The 20,189-nt window shown below is 48.9% G+C and overlaps 1 protein-coding gene across 4 annotated transcripts in view; it reads left to right on the top strand.

Annotated features, from left to right (window-relative positions):
• SEZ6L2 (seizure related 6 homolog like 2) overlaps positions 1-20,189 on the top strand; it is an 87,945-nt gene that overhangs the window by 14,793 nt on the left and 52,963 nt on the right. For 2 of the 4 annotated variants that reach the window (XM_083152402.1, XM_083152400.1), the window contains 6 exons: positions 3,474-3,728; positions 4,123-4,256; positions 7,566-7,758; positions 8,476-8,661; positions 10,964-11,132; positions 15,224-15,387. In XM_083152402.1, the coding sequence (XP_083008528.1) occupies positions 3,474-3,728; positions 4,123-4,256; positions 7,566-7,758; positions 8,476-8,661; positions 10,964-11,132; positions 15,224-15,387 (1,101 nt within the window). The remainder of the gene's footprint in view (positions 1-3,473; positions 3,729-4,122; positions 4,257-7,565; positions 7,759-8,475; positions 8,662-10,963; positions 11,133-15,223; positions 15,388-20,189) is intronic. The other 2 variants (XM_083152401.1, XM_083152403.1) reach the window with 2 other exon arrangements.

Here is a 20,189-nt window from a genome sequence, read left to right as displayed (position 1 = left end):
CAGGACCTGCTGCTCAGCCATGTGACTGTGTGTGAGGTCACAGAGGACCCGTTTCTCAGCTATGTGACTGTGTGTGTGTGAGGTCACAGAGGACCCGTTTCTCACCCATGTGACTGTGTGTGAGGTCATAGAGTACCCGCTTCTCAGCCATGTGACTGTGTGTGTGAGGTCAGGACCCGTTTCTCAGCAATGTGACTGTGCATGAGGTCACAGAGGACCCGTTTCTCAGCCATGTGACTGTGTGTGTGTGTGAGGTCAGGACCCGTTTCTCAGCCATGTGACTGTGCGTGAGGTCACAGAGGACACGTTTCTCAGCTATGTGACTGTGTGTGTGTGAGGTCACAGAGGACCCGCTGCTCAGCCATGTGACTGTGTGTGAGGTCACAGAGGACCCGCTTCTCAGCCATGTGACTGTGTGTGAGGTCACAGAGGACCCGCTTCTCAGCCATGTGACTGTGTGTGTGAGGTCAGGACCCGTTTCTCAGCCATGTGACTGTGCATGAGGTCACAGAGGACCCGTTTCTCAGCTATGTGACTGTGTGTATGTGTGAGGTCACAGAGGACCCGTTTCTCAGCCATGTGACTGTGTGTGTGTGAGGTCACAGAGGACCTGCTTCTCAGCCATGTGACTGTGTGTGAGGTCACAGAGGACCCGTTTCTCAGCCATGTGACTGTGCGGGAGGTCACAGAGGACCCGTTTCTCAGCTATGTGACTGCGTGTGTGTGAGGTCACAGAGGACCCGCTTCTCAGCCATGTGACTGTGTGTGAGGTCAGGACCTGCTGCTCAGCCATGTGATTGTGTGTGAGGTCACAGAGGACCCACTTCTCAACCATGTGACTCTGTGTGTGATGTCAAGACCCGCTGGTCAGCCATGTGACTGTGTGTGTGAGGTCTGGACCTGCTGCTCAGCCATATGACTGTGTGTGAGGTCAGGACCTGCTTCTCAGCCATGTGACCGTGTGTGAGGTCACAGAGGACCCGTTTCTCAGCCATGTGACTGTGTGTGAGGTCACAGAGGACCCGTTTCTCAGCCATGTGACTGTGTGTGAGGTCACAGAGGACCCTTTTCTCAGCCATGTGACTGTGTGTGTGAGGTCACAGAGGACCCGTTTCTCAGCTATGTGACTGTGTGTGTGTGAGGTCACAGAGGACCCCTTTCTCAGCCATGTGACTGTGTGTGTGTGAGGTCACAGAGGACCCCCTTCTCAGCCATGTGACTGTGTGTGAGGTCACAGAGGACCCGTTTCTCAGCTATGTGACTGTGTGTGAGGTCAGGACCTGCTGCTCAGCCATGTGACTGTGTGTGAAGTCACAGAGGACACGTTTCTCAGCAATGTGACTGTGTGTGTGTGAGGTCACAGAGGACCCGTTTATCAGCCATGCGACTGTGTGTGAGGTCAGGACCTGCTTCTCAGCCATGTGACTGTGTGTGAGGTCACAGAGGACCCGTTTCTCAGCCATGTGCTGAGAAATGACCCTGCGCATGTGCATACGCCCACCATTGGTCCCTGTGCGAATGTTCTGGTCCGTGTGAACAAACCAGAATAATCCCCTCTGTGTGAGATCACAGAGAACCCACATCTCAACCATGTGACTCTGTGTGTGATGTCAAGACCCGCTGGTCAGCCATGTGACTGTGTGTGAGGTCGGGACCTGCTGCTCAGCCATGTGACTGTGTGTGAGGTCACAGAGGACCCGCTTCTCAGCCATGTGACCGTGTGTGAGGTCACAGAGGACCCGCTTCTCAGCCATGTGACCGTGTGTGAGGTCACAGAGGACCCGCTTCTCAGCCATGTGACCATGTGTGAGGTCACAAAGGACCCTGCTTCTCAGCCATGTCACTCTGTGTGTGATGTCAGGACCCGCTGCTCAGCCACGTGACCTTGTGTAAGGTCACAGAGGACTTGCTTCTCAGCCATGTGACTCTGTGTGTGATGTCAGGACCCGCTGTTCAGCCATGTGACCTTGTGTAAGGTCACAGAGGACCTGCTTCTCAGCCATGTGACTGTGTGTGTGTGTGATGTCAGGACTTGCTTCTCAGCCATGTGACTCTGTGTGTGATGTCAGGACCCGTTTCTCAGCCATGTGACCGTGTGTGAGGTCACAGAGGACCTGCTTCTCAGCCATGTGACTGTGTGTGTGATGCCAGGACTTGCTTCTCAGCCATGTGACTGTGTGTGATGTCAGGACCCGCTTATCAGCCATGTGACTCTATGTGTGATGTCAGGACCCGATGCTCAGCCATGTGACTCTATATGTGTGAGGTCACAGAGGACCCGCTTCTCAGCCATGTGACTCTGTGTGTGATGTCAGGACCCGCTTCTCAGCCATGTGACCATGTGTGAGGTCACAGAGGACCCGCTTCTCAGCCATGTGACTGTGTGTGAGGTCACAGAGAACCTGCTTTTTAGCCATGTGACTGTGTGTGTGATGCCAGGACTTGCTTCTCAGCCATGTGACTGTGTGTGATGTCAGGACCCGCTTATCAGCCATGTGACTGTGTGTGATGTCAGGACCCGATGCTCAGCCATGTGACTCTATATGTGTGAGGTCACAGAGGACCCGCTTCTCAGCCATGTGACCTTGTGTGTAATGTCAGGACCCGATGCTCAGCCATGTGACTCTATATGTGTGAGGTCAGGGCCCGCTTCACCCATGTGCCTTACAAGGATACCTTGATTCATATCAATGTACAAATAGGTTTCCATCTATGACCCTTATCTCAGTGTATTTTTGTAGTCAGTTTGACAGGTTGCAATCAGCCTATATCACAGCACCGGACCGACATCCGAAAGTCACCATCCCCGGCATTGCTGAGGTTGCGGCATCCCCGTTGTGTACCAGGAGACATTTAATTTCCATAATCCAGTAAAATGAAATATGACATCCGCGCACCGCCTTCTGCAGACGGTTCTCATCCTCAGGGGCCAATTAGGACACTGGGAATCAGGTGTTATTAGCATGTAAATGGCTCTTGGAGGAATGATGAGAATGAGGGGCAGATTTATTAAGCTCGGTGAAGTGATAAAGTGTCTGGTTTTTATCACCGGCCAATCAGCTCCTACCTGTGAAGTTACAGGCTTGGTTTGAAAAATGACAGGTAGGAGCTGATTGGCCGGTGATAAAAACCAGACACTTTATCACTTCACCGAGCTTAATATATCTACCCCTGAGCCGCACACATGACCGCGGTTTACACTGATTGTAAAAATGTGAATTCTACGTTAGAGATATCAAGCCTGGGAGAGAGATACAGTGTACAATGTGCCCAAAGCAGTCAACCTATCAGCTTCTAGCTTTCATTTAAAAAACGGTGCCAGATAGATGACAGAATCTGATTGGTTGCTTTGGGATACCTCCACTTTTTAAGAAACTAGGCAGAAAGTTAGGTGTAAATGAATAGCTACAGATAGCCTACACCACTAATATACTGGGATGATCGTTGAGTTATTGAAGCTTGTGCTTCTCCAGCAGGTACAACCTCTGTCCCGACTCGTGCTGCCCCAGTATCCATGACCGAAGACCTGGCTCCAGCAGGTGTCAGTGAGACCTCCGGGGTCCTCACCACCGCCATTGGCGGGGCGTTCTCCCTGCCCCCACCTCTGAGTACATTAACACCACCATCGCCAGCACCAACTGGCGGTCCGGGACCTTCGGCTGAAGGGGAGGAAGAGACCACAACCACGCTGATCACCACTACCACAGTAACTACGGTGCACAGTCCTGGTAAGATCCATGCCCATACATATATTACCGTATATCTTTTTATATTATATATTTTTGAAACGTTGCCTTTGAAATAAAAGTTCAGGTTATCGGGTATAAGACTTCTGCCTGAAATCACATGTTGAAAGCTTAAAAAACACTAATTCTGCACGTGGCAGATACATTGGGTTGTAGATAACTGACTTTTTATCAGTTATCTGTAACCATGGAAACAAAATGAAGACAAGCATTGATTGGTTCCATAGTAATAGTCGTTGCTAAGGAAGGTCACAACCTAGCTGAAGAATGACTTTAATCGACATACTAGGATCCAGAACCTCTTACAATAAGCAGATGTTCTCTCTGGTTATTAAACTGGTGTATATCTCATTTATTATTCTTATCTGTATTCCAGTTCTCTGTAACAACAATATCTCTGAGCTGGAGGGGGTGCTGGAGGCGCCTGAATATTCCGGAGGAAGTTTCTTTGGTGGCCTAGACTGTACCTACAGTGTGTCTGTATACCTGGGGCATGGAGTGGAGATTCGGGTGAGAAAGGGAAAATTGTAATGACACAGTTGTTTAATACATTGCTGGGACAGGTGAGATCCGCATGAGGCAGTGGAAGGGGAGGATTACATTGCTGGGACAGGCGAGATCCCTATGTGGCAGAGGAGGGGGAGAATTACATTGCTGGGACAGGTGAGATCCCCATGAGGCAGTGGAGGTGGAGGATTACATTGCTGGGACAGGTGAGATCCCCATGAGGCAGTGGAGGTGGATGATTACATTGCTGGGACAGGTGAGATCCCCATGAGGCAGTGGAGGTGGAGGATTACATTGCTGGGACAGGTGAGATCCCCATGAGGCAGAGGAGGGGGAGGATTACATTGCTGGGACAGGTGAGATCCCCATGAGGCAGGGGAGGTGGATGATTACATTGCTGGGACAGATGAGATCCCCATGAGGCAGTGGAGGTGGAGGATTACATTGCTGGGACAGGTGAGATCCCCATGAGGCAGGGGAAGTGGAGGATTACATTGCTGGGACAGGTGAGATCCCCATGAGGTAGTGGAGGTGGAGGATAACATTGCTGGGACAGGTGAGATCCCCATGAGGCAGTGGAGGTGGAGGATTACATTGCTGGGACAGATGAGATCCCCATGAGGCAGTGGAGGTGGAGGATTACATTGCTGGGACAGGTGAGATCCCCATGAGGTAGTGGTGGTGGATGATTACATTGCTGGGACAGGTGAGATCCCCATGAGGCAGGGGAGGTGGATGATTACATTGCTGGGACAGATGAGATCCCCATGAGGCAGTGGAGGTGGAGGATTACATTGCTGGGACAGGTGAGATCCCCATGAGGCAGGGGAAGTGGAGGATTACATTGCTGGGACAGATGAGATCCCCATGAGGTAGTGGAGGTGGAGGATAACATTGCTGGGACAGGTGAGATCCCCATGAGGCAGTGGAGGTGGAGGATTACATTGCTGGGACAGGTGAGATCCCCATGAGGCAGTGAAGGTGGTGGATTACATTGCTGGGACAGATCAGATCCCCATGAGGCAGTGGTGGTGGAGGATTACATTGCTGGGACAGGTGAGATCCCCATGAGGCAGTGAAGGTGGTGGATTACATTGCTGGGACAGGTGAGATCCCCATGAGGCAGTGGTGGTGGAGGATTACATTGCTGGGACAGGTGAGATCCCCATGAGGCAGTGAAGGTGGTGGATTACATTGCTGGGACAGGTGAGATCCCCATGAGGCAGTGGAGGTGGAGGATTACATTGCTGGGACAGGTGAGATCCCCATGAGGCAGTGAAGGTGGTGGATTACATTGCTGGGACAGGTGAGATCCCCATGAGGCAGTGGAGGTGGAGGATTACATTGCTGGGACAGGTGAGATCCCCATGAGGCAGTGGAGGTGCAGGATTACATTGCTTTGACAGGTGAGATCCCCATGAGGCAGTGAAGGTGGTGGATTACATTGCTGGGACAGGTGAGATCCCCATGAGGCAGTGGAGGTGCAGGATTACATTGCTTTGACAGGTGAGATCCCCATGAGGCAGTGAAGGTGGTGGATTACATTGCTGGGACAGGTGAGATCCCCATGAGGCAGTGGAGGTGGAGGATTACATTGCTGAGACAGGTGAGATCACAATGAGTTAGTGGAGGTGGAGGATTACATTGCTGGGACAGGTGAGATCCCCATGAGGCAGTGGAAGTGGAGGATTACATTGCTGGGACAGGTGAGATCCCCATGAGGCAGTGGAGGTGGAGGATTACATTGCTGGGACAGGTGAGATCTCCATGAGGTAGTGGTGGTGGAGGATTACATTGCTGGGACAGGTGAGATCCCCATGAGGCAGTGGAGGTGGAGGATTACATTGCTGGGACAGGTGAGATCCCCATGAGGCAGTGGAGGTGGAGGATTACATTGCTGGGACAGGTGAGATCCCCATGAGGCAGAGGAGGGGGAGGATTACATTGCTGGGACAGATGAGATCCCCATGAGGTAGTGGAGGTGGAGGATAACATTGCTGGGACAGGTGAGATCCCCATGAGGCAGTGGAGGTGGAGGATTACATTGCTGGGACAGGTGAGATCCCCATGAGGCAGTGGAGGTGGAGGATTACATTGCTGGGACAGGTGAGATCCCCATGAGGCAGTGAAGGTGGTGGATTACATTGCTGGGACAGATCAGATCCCCATGAGGCAGTGGTGGTGGAGGATTACATTGCTGGGACAGGTGAGATCCCCATGAGGCAGTGAAGGTGGTGGATTACATTGCTGGGACAGGTGAGATCCCCATGAGGCAGTGGTGGTGGAGGATTACATTGCTGGGACAGGTGAGATCCCCATGAGGCAGTGAAGGTGGTGGATTACATTGCTGGGACAGGTGAGATCCCCATGAGGCAGTGGAGGTGGAGGATTACATTGCTGGGACAGGTGAGATCCCCATGAGGCAGTGAAGGTGGTGGATTACATTGCTGGGACAGGTGAGATCCCCATGAGGCAGTGGAGGTGGAGGATTACATTGCTGGGACAGGTGAGATCCCCATGAGGCAGTGGAGGTGCAGGATTACATTGCTTTGACAGGTGAGATCCCCATGAGGCAGTAAAGGTGGTGGATTACATTGCTGGGACAGGTGAGATCCCCATGAGGCAGTGGAGGTGGAGGATTACATTGCTGGGACAGGTGAGATCCCCATAAGGCAGTGGAGGTGCAGGATTACATTGCTGGGACAGGTGAGATCCCCATGAGGCAGTGAAGGTGGTGGATTACATTGCTGGGACAGGTGAGATCCCCATGAGGCAGTGGAGGTGCAGGATTACATTGCTTTGACAGGTGAGATCCCCATGAGGCAGTGAAGGTGGTGGATTACATTGCTGGGACAGGTGAGATCCCCATGAGGCAGTGGAGGTGGAGGATTACATTGCTGAGACAGGTGAGATCACAATGAGTTAGTGGAGGTGGAGGATTACATTGCTGGGACAGGTGAGATCCCCATGAGGCAGTGGAAGTGGAGGATTACATTGCTGGGACAGGTGAGATCCCCATGAGGCAGTGGAGGTGGAGGATTACATTGCTGGGACAGGTGAGATCTCCATGAGGTAGTGGTGGTGGAGGATTACATTGCTGGGACAGGTGAGATCCCCATGAGGCAGTGGAGGATTACATTGCTGGGACAGGTGAGATCCTCATGGGGCAGTGGAGGAGGAGGATACATTGCTGGGACAAGGGAGAATTTCATGTAATTACCTCATTATAGCAGACCAATGAGAAATACTATATATATATATATATATATATATATATATATATACATTTTTGTGATTGATGCACATTTACAGGTGGAGAAACTGAATCTGTCCAAAGAGGAGGCTCTCAGTGTAGAGGGATTAGAAGAGGATCATCGCTTTCTTCTGGCCAATGAGACCCTGATGGCTGAGGGTCAGGTGATTCGCAGCCCAACCAATCATATTGCAGTGCGCTTTCAAACTTACCGCGCAACCAGCCCTGGCGCATTTAAACTACGTTATCAAGGTAACAGTCATTACATTCTAGTCCTACTTAGCCCTGTCCTCATGCATGCACACACCCATAGGAATGAAAGGTCGCGGTTTTGCGCAGCACTCGTATCCGTGTATCTATGTTGCGGGTAAGGTGAGCGTGGAACCATCTGTAAATATCAGGTGAGAGTGGATAGTTGTGCATTTCCGACGCGTGTACATGATACAGAATACATTTTAGCAAATTTTACGGAATTCCAGCCTGAAATGGTGATGTCATCAGAGGAATTTTTACTAGATTTTTTTAAACATTCCTCGGTAAAATTTTAGCAAATTCACAATTTTATCTTAAATAGTAACGTGATCATAATCTTAAAGAACTGATTTAGAATATAAAAGAAGCATTTACCATAGCCCCCCTCCAGCACTTAGCTAGCAGAACCGCGGGGGTCCGGGTTCCTGTCTACCTGCCATGTGTCAGAGTCTCAGCCACGGTGCCTAATTAACAGGTTCAGCCGCCGGAGGTGCAGGAGTCTTCGGAAATTCAAGCTTCAGAACGAAGAATATGCGGATTGTTTGCAGACATGATACATTTTCCAATTAACATTCCCACATGTCTGTCTCTAGCGCCCAGGTTTTGTCACCTCTTGATCCTCTCGGGCTGAGGCTGCTGTCCCATGCCTTGCAGCCAGTGATGTTCTGTAGATGTTTGCAATTGCTGTAACAGATGTGTCTCTCTCTTACCCCACAGCCTATGTCCTGAGCTGTGTCTTTCCACCCCGCCCTGAGAATGGGGAAGTCACCGTTACAGACCTCCACCCAGGTGGGGCAGCCAATTTCCGCTGTGCTCCTGGCTTCACCTTGAAGGGAGTAGACTCTTTGGTCTGTCTGAACATCACTCGTCCACAGTGGAGTGGAAAACCGCCAGTCTGCACAGGTAAGGAGCGCAAGTTGGTGGGGCGGTAATGGCGGTGGCTTGTGTGCAACACAGATGGGCTATCAGTAAGGATCATGGGCTGTACTGGTAGGGAGCACTGTAGGGAACCTGCCAACTGCCCCAAATGTTGACATGTGAATGGGCATAGCCAGATGGAACATGGCTGGGGTGCTATGAAACCAGTGGAAAAACACAATTGATCTAAATCTGATACTAGCGAACGAAAATCACAGTAGGCTCAGATGTTATAGAGGAAAGCTGTGCAGTAATTCCTGGGAACATCTGCTATGTAAGACACATCTCACAGATCATCATCCATAACCTGAGACTCATACTAGGGCATATAATTATTTGGCCAGTAGGTGGCAATGTTTTTTCTATAGGAAGTAGTTCGAGGCATGTTGACTGAGTAAGCAGTTTGGCAGCTCTCATGTTTTTTTTTTCTTTAAATGAGAATAAAAATTAATTAAATAAAAGACTATATACTGTATAGTGATGAGGATAACAGAAATTTGGTTTAGAGGACCAATTTTGCCCCACTGATCCAACAAGCCTCCCTCTTATGGATTTTTGCATATACTCTCCTTGGTGGTGTTGGAGTTGACCCTGATACTCTGTTGTGGTTCTTAGAGATGGGCAAGATGAGTACTGATAACTTTTGTTTTAGTTATAGTCTTACCATTGGACAGGTCTACCATGATGGCCTCCTGAAACCACTACATGAAGATCTTGGACCTCTTCAGACTGCCCTTTATCCTTTTCTCCCTATGCTACCATGCTCTTACCTGCCCAGTAGAGGGAACCAGCCACAGTATGTGATACTTAGCTTAAAGACGACTTTGCAGGCGTTCTCCTAAAATAATTTATAGTATTCTTAATTCTCGGGCCCTCCCGAATAGGTTAAAGCACTTGAAGGTAAATGGGAGGTCAATATTGGTGGTTTGGGACCAAGGATTGGGACCTGATTGTTGGCTACACCAGAGGCGCCACTACTTGCCTTCTCTTCCCATAAATTCATTTTTAGAAATTTAAATACATAGGGAGATGCATGGATCAGGAGGGATTGGAATAGGTACAAACTTCTGTGGAGGACACTCATTCTGACAGTGTTGACCCGAACAATCCAAGAATTATATTGGCTGGACTGTGTTTCCAAATCAGGTCTACTGAGAGTGAGAAGATGAGGGTTTGTAGGCCTGATATAATTGATAATACTGTTTAGTGATATATATATATACCCAAGTATTTGATGTTAGACTGATGCCATTGAAAATAGTAAGTATTGCGGGGCAGGAAAAAGTCCAGAACTTCCCTCTACGGGCAGTCGATAATTTCAAAGAACGGGAGAGGGAGGTGGTCAGGTATGGACATTGAGAAGGGGTGTCCCTGTCAAGACCCATTAGATATTTTGAATGGTGGCGAGGATCATGGTCGAAACCATGGCTCTGGTTATACAGGATAAAACTCTAATCCCATCAAGACATTTACAGAGGAAACCCATCTAAGAAGGAACAGGAAACAGGAAGGTCCATGAGTTCGAGCCAAGGGATGTGTCTGCATCAAGAGTGAGGACCAGGGAGGGAGTTTCCTGGGTGTAAATTGCATGTATTAGGTCAGTTGTAACAAATTAATTTTAATATCCCAATAGAATAGAATATTCCACGGTATTGTAACATGCTATGGGTCTCTGAGCTGATGGGTTTTCCCGAGTGTGGTGCCACTGATGCTGCCTTCTGGCTCATGCCAGGTGGGCTTCAGTTTTGGATGAGTATTCAGGACTGTCAGAGATATGGCTCCTGTTCTCCCTCATCCCTTGGCTTCTGCAGTTCTCCATTCCCTACATGATAGTTACTTATACAGCTCTAGGAACCCTGCTCATAAGATTTCAGGTTGCTGGTGTCAGTCTTGGTATGGCCTCCACTCTGGGTGGGATACGGGTGATCTAGGAGTAGGTTGTTTATATATTGCTTTTACAGTATATTTTGTTGGCTTTGTCTGCACGCCATCGGGTGGTTGAGATATACATAATATTGTGTCAATGTTTTTTTTTTATATATGTTTACAAACCTTTTACTTTTTTTATTTTTTAATTATTCTTTTTTTACACCTTGCATTGACTCTGTATAATCTGTATAATACACTGATGTATGCGCTACGTCTTTGATGGCCTCATGTCTTATTTGTTAACGATTATCTTACTGTTTATGTTACTGTTTCTTAAACTGTGAATTAAAATGACATCACTGATAATAGCAGTTGGGTGTTAGGAAGGTAACAAGGTGTCCTATATATGTGTCCCCAGCGGCTTGTGGCGGTGTAATTTGTAACGCCACGGTTGGACGCATTGTGTCACCTGATGTCAGTGCAAGCCATGCCAATAACCTGAGCTGCCATTGGCTGATTGAGGCATCAGAGGGACAGCGACTTCACCTGCACTTTGAGAGGGTCTCATTGGATGAGGACAACGACAGGTCTCTCCCCTATTCTGTGTCTGTGATTTCTCCCTGTCTCACTCTATACTGTCTCTGTAGCTATTTTGTCTCTGTGACCCCGCTCTCTCTATACCATGTCTCTGTAATCCCCCACTCTCTATACCCTGTCTCTGTGACCCCGCTCTCTCTATACCCTGTCCCTGTGACCCCGCTCTCTCTATACCCTGTCTCTGTAATCCCCCACTCTCTATACCCTGTCTCTGTGACCCCACTCTCTCTATACCCTGTCTCTGTAATCCCCCACTCTCTATACCATGTCCCTGTGACCCCGCTCTCTCTATACCATGTCTCTGTAATCCCCCACTCTCTATACCCTGTCTCTGTGACCCCGCTCTCTCTATACCCTGTCCCTGTGACCCCACTATCTCTCTATACCCTGTCTCTGTGACCCCGCTCTCTCTATACCATGTCTCTGTGACCCCGCTCTCTCTATACCCTGTCTCTGTGACCCCGCTCTCTCTATACCCTGTCTCTGTAATCCCCCACTCTCTATACCCTGTCTCTGTGACCCCACTCTCTCTATACCATGTCTCTGTAATCCCCCACTCTCTATACCCTGTCTCTGTGACCCCGCTCTCTCTATACCCTGTTTCGGTGACCCCGCTTTCTCTATACCCTGTCTCTGTGGCCCCGCTCTCTCTATACCATGTCTCTGTGACCCCGCTCTCTCTATACCCTGTCTCTGTGACCCCGCTCTCTCTATACCATGTCTTCTTGACCCTGCTCTCTCTATACCCTGTCTCTGTGACCCCCCTTACTCTATACCCTATCTCTTTGACCCCCCTCTCTCTATACCCTGTCTCTGTAATCCCCCACTCTCTATACCCTGTCTCTGTGACCCGCTCTCTCTATACCCTGTCTCTGTGACCCCACTCTCTCTATACCCTGTCTCTGTGACCCCCCTCTCTCTATACCCTGTCTCTATGACCCTGCTCTCTCTCTATACCATGTCTCTGTAATCCCCCACTCTCTATACCCTGTCTCTGTGACCCCCCCTCTCTCTATACCAGGTCTCTGTGACCCCCCCTCTCTCTATACCATGTCTCTGTGATCCCCCACTCTCTATACCTTGTCTCTGTGACCCCCCACTCTCTATACCCTGTCTCTGTGACCCCCTCACTCTATACCCTGTCTCTGTGACCCCTTTCCTCTCTCTCTCTCTCTCTGTATAACCAGTCTCTGTGACCCCTCTCCTCTCTCTCTCTCTGTACAACAAGTCTATATGACCCCTCTCCTCACTCTCTCTCTCTGTCTCTCTGTTTAACCAGTGTCTATGACCCCTCTCCTCACACTCTCCCTGTATACCCAATCTCTGTTATCCCTCTCCTCACTCTCTCTGTATACCCAATCTCTGTGACCCCTCTCCGCACTCTCTCTCTCTTTATAACCAGTCTCTGCGACCCCTCTCCTCACTTTCTCTCTGTATATCCAGTCTCTGTGACCCCTCTCCTCACTCTTTCTTCATATACCAAGTCTCTGTGACCCATCTCCTCACTCACTCTGTATAGCCAGTCTCTGTGACCCCTCGCCTCACTCTTTCTTCATATACCCAGTCTCTGTGACCCCTCTCCTCACTCTTTCTTCATATACCCAGTCTCTGTGACCCCTCTCCTCACTCTTTCTTCATTTACCCAGTCTCTGTGACCTATCTCCTCACTCTCTCTGAATAACCAACCTCTGTGACCCCTCTCCTCACTCTCTCTTCATATAACCAGTCTATGTGACCCATATCCTCACTCTCTCTGTATAGCCAGTCGCTGTGACCCCTTTCCTCACTCTCTTTTTATACCCAGTCTCTGTGACCCCTCTCCTCACTCTCTGTATAACCAACCTCTGTGACCCCTCTCCTCACTCTCTCTTCATATACCCAGTCTCTGTGAGCCATTTCCTCACTCTCTCTGTATAGCCAGTCTCTGTGACCCCTCTCCTCACTCTCTCTTTATACCCAGTCTCTGTGACCCCTCTCCTCGCTCTCTGTATAGCCAGTCTCTGTGACCCCTCTCCTCACTCTCTCTGTATAGGCAGTCTCTGTGACCCCTCTCCTCACTCTCTCTTCATATACCCAGTCTCTGTGAGCCATTTCCTCACTCTCTCTGTATAGCCAGTCTCTGTGACCCCAGTCTCTGTGACCCATATCCTCACTCTCTCTGTATAGCCAGTCGCTGTGACCCCTTTCCTCACTCTCTTTTTATACCCAGTCTCTGTGACCCCTCTCCTCACTCTCTGTATAACCAACCTCTGTGACCCCTCTCCTCACTCTCTCTTCATATACCCAGTCTCTGTGAGCCATTTCCTCACTCTCTCTGTATAGCCAGTCTCTGTGACCCCTCTCCTCACTCTCTCTTTATACCCAGTCTCTGTGACCCCTCTCCTCGCTCTCTGTATAGCCAGTCTCTGTGACCCCTCTCCTCACTCTCTCTGTATAGGCAGTCTCTGTGACCCCTCTCCTCACTCTCTCTTCATATACCCAGTCTCTGTGAGCCATTTCCTCACTCTCTCTGTATAGCCAGTCTCTGTGACCCCTCTCCTCACTCTCTCTTTATACCCAGTCTCTGTGACCCCTCTCCTCGCTCTCTGTATAGCCAGTCTCTGTGACCCCTCTCCTCACTCTCTCTGTATAGGCAGTCTCTGTGACCCCTCTCCTCACTCTCTGTATAGCCAGTCTGTGAACCCTTTTCCTCACTCTGTATAGCCAGTCTCTGTGACCCCTCTCCTCACTCTCTGTATAGCCAGTCTCTGTGACACCTCTCCTCACTCTCTCTGTATAGCCAGTCTCTGTGACCCCTCCCCTCACTCTCTGTATAGCCAGTCTATGTGAACCCTTTTCCTCACTCTGTATAGCTAGTCTGTGTGCCCCCTCTCCTCACTCTCTGTATAGCCAGTCTCTGTGACACCTCTCCTCACTCTCTCTGTATAGCCAGTCTCTGTGACCCCTCTCCTCACTCTATCTGTATAGCCAGTCTCTGTGACCCCTCTCCTCGCTCTCTGTATAGCCAGTCTCTGTGACACCTCTCCTCACTCTCTCTGTATACCCAGTCTCTGTGACCCCTCTCCTCACTCTCTCTGTATAGCCAATCTCTGTGACCCCTCTCCTCACTCTCTGTATAGCCAGTCTATGTGAACCCTTTTCCTCACTCTGTATAGCCAGTCTGTGTGCCCTCTCTCCTCACTCTCTCTGTATAGGCAGTCTCTGTGACCCCTCTCCTCGCTCTCTGTATAGCCAGTCTGTGACCCCTCTCCTCACTCTCTCTGTATAGCCAGTCTCTGTGACCCCTCTCCTCGCTCTCTGTATAGCCAGTCTATGTGAACCCTTTTCCTCGCTCTGTATAGCTAGTCTGTGTGCCCCCTCTCTTTCTGTACAGCGGGTCTCTGCTACCCCCTTCACGCAGTCTCTTTCTGTATAGCCAGTCTCTGTGACCCCTCTCCTCACTCTCTCTGTATAACCAACCTCTGTGACCCCTCTCCTCACTCTCTCTGCATACACCCAGTCTCTGTGACCCATATCCTCACTCTCTCTGTATAGCCAGTCGCTGTGACCCCTCTCCTCACTCTTTATACCCAGTCTCTGTGACCCCTCTCCTCACTCTCTGTATAACCAACCTCTGTGACCCCTCTCCTCACTCTCTCTTCATATACCCAGTCTCTGTGACCCCTCTCCTCACTCTCTCTTCATATACCCAGTCTCTGTGACCCCTCTCCTCACTCTCTCTTCATATACCCAGTCTCTGTGACCTATCTCCTCACTCTCTCTGTATAACCAACCTCTGTGACCCTCTCCTCACTCTCTCTTCATATACCCAGTCTCTGTGACCCATATCCTCACTCTCTCTGTATAGCCAGTCTCTGTGTCCCCTCTCCTCACTCTTTGTATAGCCAGTCGCTGTGACCCCTCTCCTCACTCTCTGTATAGCCAGTCTCTGTGACCCCTCTCCTCACTATCTCTGTATAGCCAGTCTCTGTGACCCCTCTCCTCACTCTCTCTGTATAGCCAGTCTCTGTTACCCCTCTCCTCACTCTCTCTGTATAGCCAGTCTCTGTGACCCCTCTCCTCACACTGTCTCTCTTGTCAGGCTGGTGGTCCACTCGGGCAGTTCCACGCTCTCCCCCCTCATCTATGATTCCGATATAGACGATGCCCCAGAAAGAGGTCTCCTGAGTGATGCGCAGTCTCTTTACATCGAGCTTGTCTCGGAGAATCCGGTGGTGCCCCTGCTCCTCAGCCTGCGCTATGAGGGTGATTATGGCCTCTCACTGTCTCTACATATGAGCTCACTGGTGTCCACATCTTGTTGTCCTGTGAAAAAAAAGGCTAGGGCTGCTCCTCACCTCTATGGGGCGGTTCAAGTGTTGTGCACCAGCAGCCACTAGATCAGGGTTGGGCAACACCGGCCCTCCAGATGTTGATGAACTACACATCCCAGCATGCCTTGCATCAGTTTCAGCATGGCCACATAGCAAAACTAATGCAAAGCATCCTGGGATGTGTAGTTCACTAACATCTGGAGGGCCGGTGTTGCCCAGCCCTGCACTAGATGGTGCAATTTGAATGTTGAAAAAGTCAAGTTTTCACGATTGTTTTCTGGGGTTTCTTTGGACTTTTTCATACTTGAAACTGCTACACTAAATAGGGGTCGACATACTCAGGCCTTTTATCCGCATCAGTTTGCCATATATATATATATATATATATATATATATATATATATATATATATATATATATATATATATATATATATATAGCAGAAGCAAGGTGGCACTCGGAGACGGTATTCAATCAAAATGCATTTTGATTGAATACCGTCTCCGAGTGCCACCTTGCTTCTGCTGTATTGAAGACCCTTTGGTTTGTGGAAGGCACCGGGGCAAGCTGCCAGCTGTACCTACTGTGGAGTGCCGGATCTACCTAGCTGATTGGATGGTTGTTATCACTCTCCATTTTCTCACTTTTTGAAGCTTAGAGAATCTCGGCCCCACTGAGTAACCCATTTATCAGGTAACCGTAGTAACACAATGTCTGTTGTGCTCTCGATCTACATTAACAGACAAGACAACCAGAATACATTATCCATACATTATTTTATTCCATTTGAAAGCTCCTTATAACAAATAGTCCAAGGAAAAAACCTCAGAGACTTAAAAAACTATTTTTTTTTTTATAATTTATTTTATAAACGCATAATATAGTGCACCTCATTATGCGTTTAGAAAAGATATTTTACTACTGTAGCTACCATTGTCTTACCTTTGCTTTCTGCTGCTGGCCCCCAATTTGTCTTATTATGGCAAAAATAGTCTACAGTGACATATCTATCATATGTACCAGGTTCTAGCTGTCCCCATGGCTACGTCTGTGTAACTAGTAACATGGTCTAGCTGTCACCATGGCTACATCTATGTAACTACTGTATGTATGTACCCAGTTCTAGCTGTCACCATGGTTACATCTGTGTAACTAGTAACAGGGTCTAGCTGTCCCCATGGCTACGTCTGTGTAACTATGTACCAGGAAGTAGCTGTCACCATGGCTACGTCTGTGTAACTATGTACCAGGTAGTAGCTGTCACCATGGCTACGTCTGTGTAACTAGTAACAGGGTCTAGCTGTCACCATGGCTACGTCTGTGTAACTATGTAACAGGTTCTAGCTGTCACCATGGCTACGTCTGTGTAACTATGTACCAGGTAGTAGCTGTCACCATAGCTACGTCTGTGTAACTAGTAACAGGGTCTAGCTGTCACCATGGCTACGTCTGTGTAACTATGTACCAGGTAGTAGCTGTCACCATGGCTACGTCTGTGTAACTATGTACCAGGAAGTAGCTGTCACCATGGCTACGTCTGTGTAACTATGTACCAGGTAGTAGCTGTCACCATGGCTACGTCTGTGTAACTATGTACCAGGAAGTAGCTGTCACCATGGCTACGTCTGTGTAACTATGTACCAGGTAGTAGCTGTCACCATGCTTACGTCTGTGTAACTATGTACCAGGTAGTAGCTGTCACCATGGCTACATCTGTGTAACTATGTAACAGGTTCTAGCTGTCCCCATGGCTACATCTGTGTAACTAGGAACAGGGTCTAGCTGTCACCATGGCTACGTCTGTGTAACTAGGAACAGGTTCTAGCTGTCACCATGGCTACGTCTGTGTAACTACTGTATGTATGTACCCAGTTCTAGCTGTCACCATGGTTACATCTGTGGGTGCAACTATGTACCAGGTTCTAGCTGTCACCATAGCTACGTCTGTGTAACTAGGAACAGGTTCTAGCTGTCCCCATGGCTACATCTGTGTAACTAGGAACAGGTTCTAGCTGTCCCCATGGCAACATCTGTGTAACTAGTAACAGCATCTAGCTGTCACCATGGCTACGTCTGTGTAACTAGTAACAGGTTCTAGCTGTCCCCATGGCTACATCTGTGTAACTAGTAACAGGTTCTAGCTGTCCCCATGGCTACATCTGTGTAACTATGTAACAGGTTCTAGCTGTCACCTTGGCTACATCTGTGTAACTAGGAACAGGGTCTAGCTGTCACCATGGCTACGTCTGTGTAACTAGTAACAGGTTCTAGCTGTCACCATGGCTACGTCTGTGTAACTATGTAACAGGGTCTAGCTGTCACCATGGCTACGTCTGTGTAACTAGTAACAGGGTCTAGCTGTCACCATGGCTACGTCTGTGTAACTATGTACCAGGTAGTAGCTGTCACCATGGCTACGTCTGTGTAACTATGTACCAGGTAGTAGCTGTCACCATGGCTACGTCTGTGTAACTATGTACCAGGAAGTAGCTGTCACCATGGCTACGTCTGTGTAACTATGTACCAGGTAGTAGCTGTCACCATGGCTACGTCTGTGTAACTATGTACCAGGAAGTAGCTGTCACCATGGCTACGTCTGTGTAACTATGTACCAGGTAGTAGCTGTCACCATGCTTACGTCTGTGTAACTATGTACCAGGTAGTAGCTGTCACCATGGCTACATCTGTGTAACTATGTAACAGGTTCTAGCTGTCCCCATGGCTACATCTGTGTAACTAGGAACAGGGTCTAGCTGTCACCATGGCTACGTCTGTGTAACTAGGAACAGGTTCTAGCTGTCACCATGGCTACGTCTGTGTAACTACTGTATGTATGTACCCAGTTCTAGCTGTCACCATGGTTACATCTGTGGGTGCAACTATGTACCAGGTTCTAGCTGTCACCATAGCTACGTCTGTGTAACTAGGAACAGGTTCTAGCTGTCCCCATGGCTACATCTGTGTAACTAGGAACAGGTTCTAGCTGTCCCCATGGCAACATCTGTGTAACTAGTAACAGCATCTAGCTGTCACCATGGCTACGTCTGTGTAACTAGTAACAGGTTCTAGCTGTCCCCATGGCTACATCTGTGTAACTAGTAACAGGTTCTAGCTGTCCCCATGGCTACATCTGTGTAACTATGTAACAGGTTCTAGCTGTCACCTTGGCTACATCTGTGTAACTAGGAACAGGGTCTAGCTGTCACCATGGCTACGTCTGTGTAACTAGTAACAGGTTCTAGCTGTCACCATGGCTACGTCTGTGTAACTATGTAACAGGGTCTAGCTGTCACCATGGCTACGTCTGTGTAACTAGTAACAGGGTCTAGCTGTCACCATGGCTACGTCTGTGTAACTAGTAACAGGGTCTAGCTGTCACCATGGCTACGTCTGTGTAACTAGTAACAGGTTCTAGCTGTCCCCATGGCTACGTCTGTGTAACTATGTAAAAAGGTCTAGCTTTCACCATGGCTACGTCTGTGTAACTAGGAACAGGTTCTAGCTGTCCCCATGGCTACATCTGTGTAACTATGTAACAGGTTCTAGCTGTCACCATGGCTACGTCTGTGTAACTATGTAACAGGGTTTAGCTGTCACCATGGCTACGTCTGTGTAACTAGGAACAGGTTCTAGCTGTCACCATGGCTACGTCTGTGTAACTAGGAACAGGTTCTAGCTGTCACCATGGCTACGTCTGTGTAACTATGTAACAGAGTCTAGCTGTCACCATGGCTACGTCTGTGTAACTAGGAACAGGTTCTAGCTGTCACCATGGCTACGTCTTTGTAACTAGGAACAGGTTCTAGCTGTCACCATGGCTACGTCTGTGTAACTAGGAACAGGTTCTAGCTGTCACCATGGCTACGTCTGTGTAACTAGGAACAGGTTCTAGCTGTCACCATGGCTACGTCTGTGTAACTATGTAACAGAGTCTAGCTGTCACCATGGCTACGTCTGTGTAACTAGGAACAGGTTCTAGCTGTCACCATGGCTACGTCTTTGTAACTAGGAACAGGTTCTAGCTGTCACCATGGCTACGTCTGTGTAACTAGGAACAGGTTCTAGCTGTCACCATGGCTACTTCTGTGTAACTAGTAACAGGGTCTAGCTATCACCATGGCTACACCTGTGTAACTATGTAACAGGTTCTAGCAGTCACCATGGCTACGTCTGTGTAACTATGTACCAGGTTCTAGCTGTCACCATGGCTACGTCTGTGTAACTATGTAACAAGGTCTAGCTGTCCCCATGGCTACGTCTGTGTAACTATGTACCAGGTTCTAGCTGTCACCATGGCTACGTCTGTGTAACTATGTAACAAGGTCTAGCTGTCCCCATGGCTACGTCTGTGTAACTATGTAACAGGTTCTAGCTTTCACTATGGCTATGTCTGTGTAACTATGTACCAGGTTCTAGCTGTCACCATGGCTACATCTGTGTAACTATGTAACAGGTTCTAGCTGTCACCATGGCTACGTCTGTGTAACTAGGAACAGGTTCTAGCTGTCCCCATGGCTACATCTGTGTAACTATGTAACAGGTTCTAGCTGTCACCATGGCTACGTCTGTGTAACTATGTAACAGGGTCTAGCTGTCACCATGGCTACGTCTGTGTAACTAGGAACAGGTTCTAGCTGTCACCATGGCTACGTCTGTGTAACTAGGAACAGGTTCTAGCTGTCACCATGGCTACGTCTGTGTAACTATGTAACAGAGTCTAGCTGTCACCATGGC

The sequence above is a fragment of the Crinia signifera genome, chromosome 7 (genome assembly GCF_055691185.1).
Source record: "Crinia signifera chromosome 7, ASM5569118v1, whole genome shotgun sequence".
Taxonomy (NCBI): domain Eukaryota; kingdom Metazoa; phylum Chordata; class Amphibia; order Anura; family Myobatrachidae; genus Crinia; species Crinia signifera.
The sequence above is the reverse complement of the archived record's forward strand: the minus strand, read 5'-3'. Positions and strand labels throughout refer to the sequence as shown.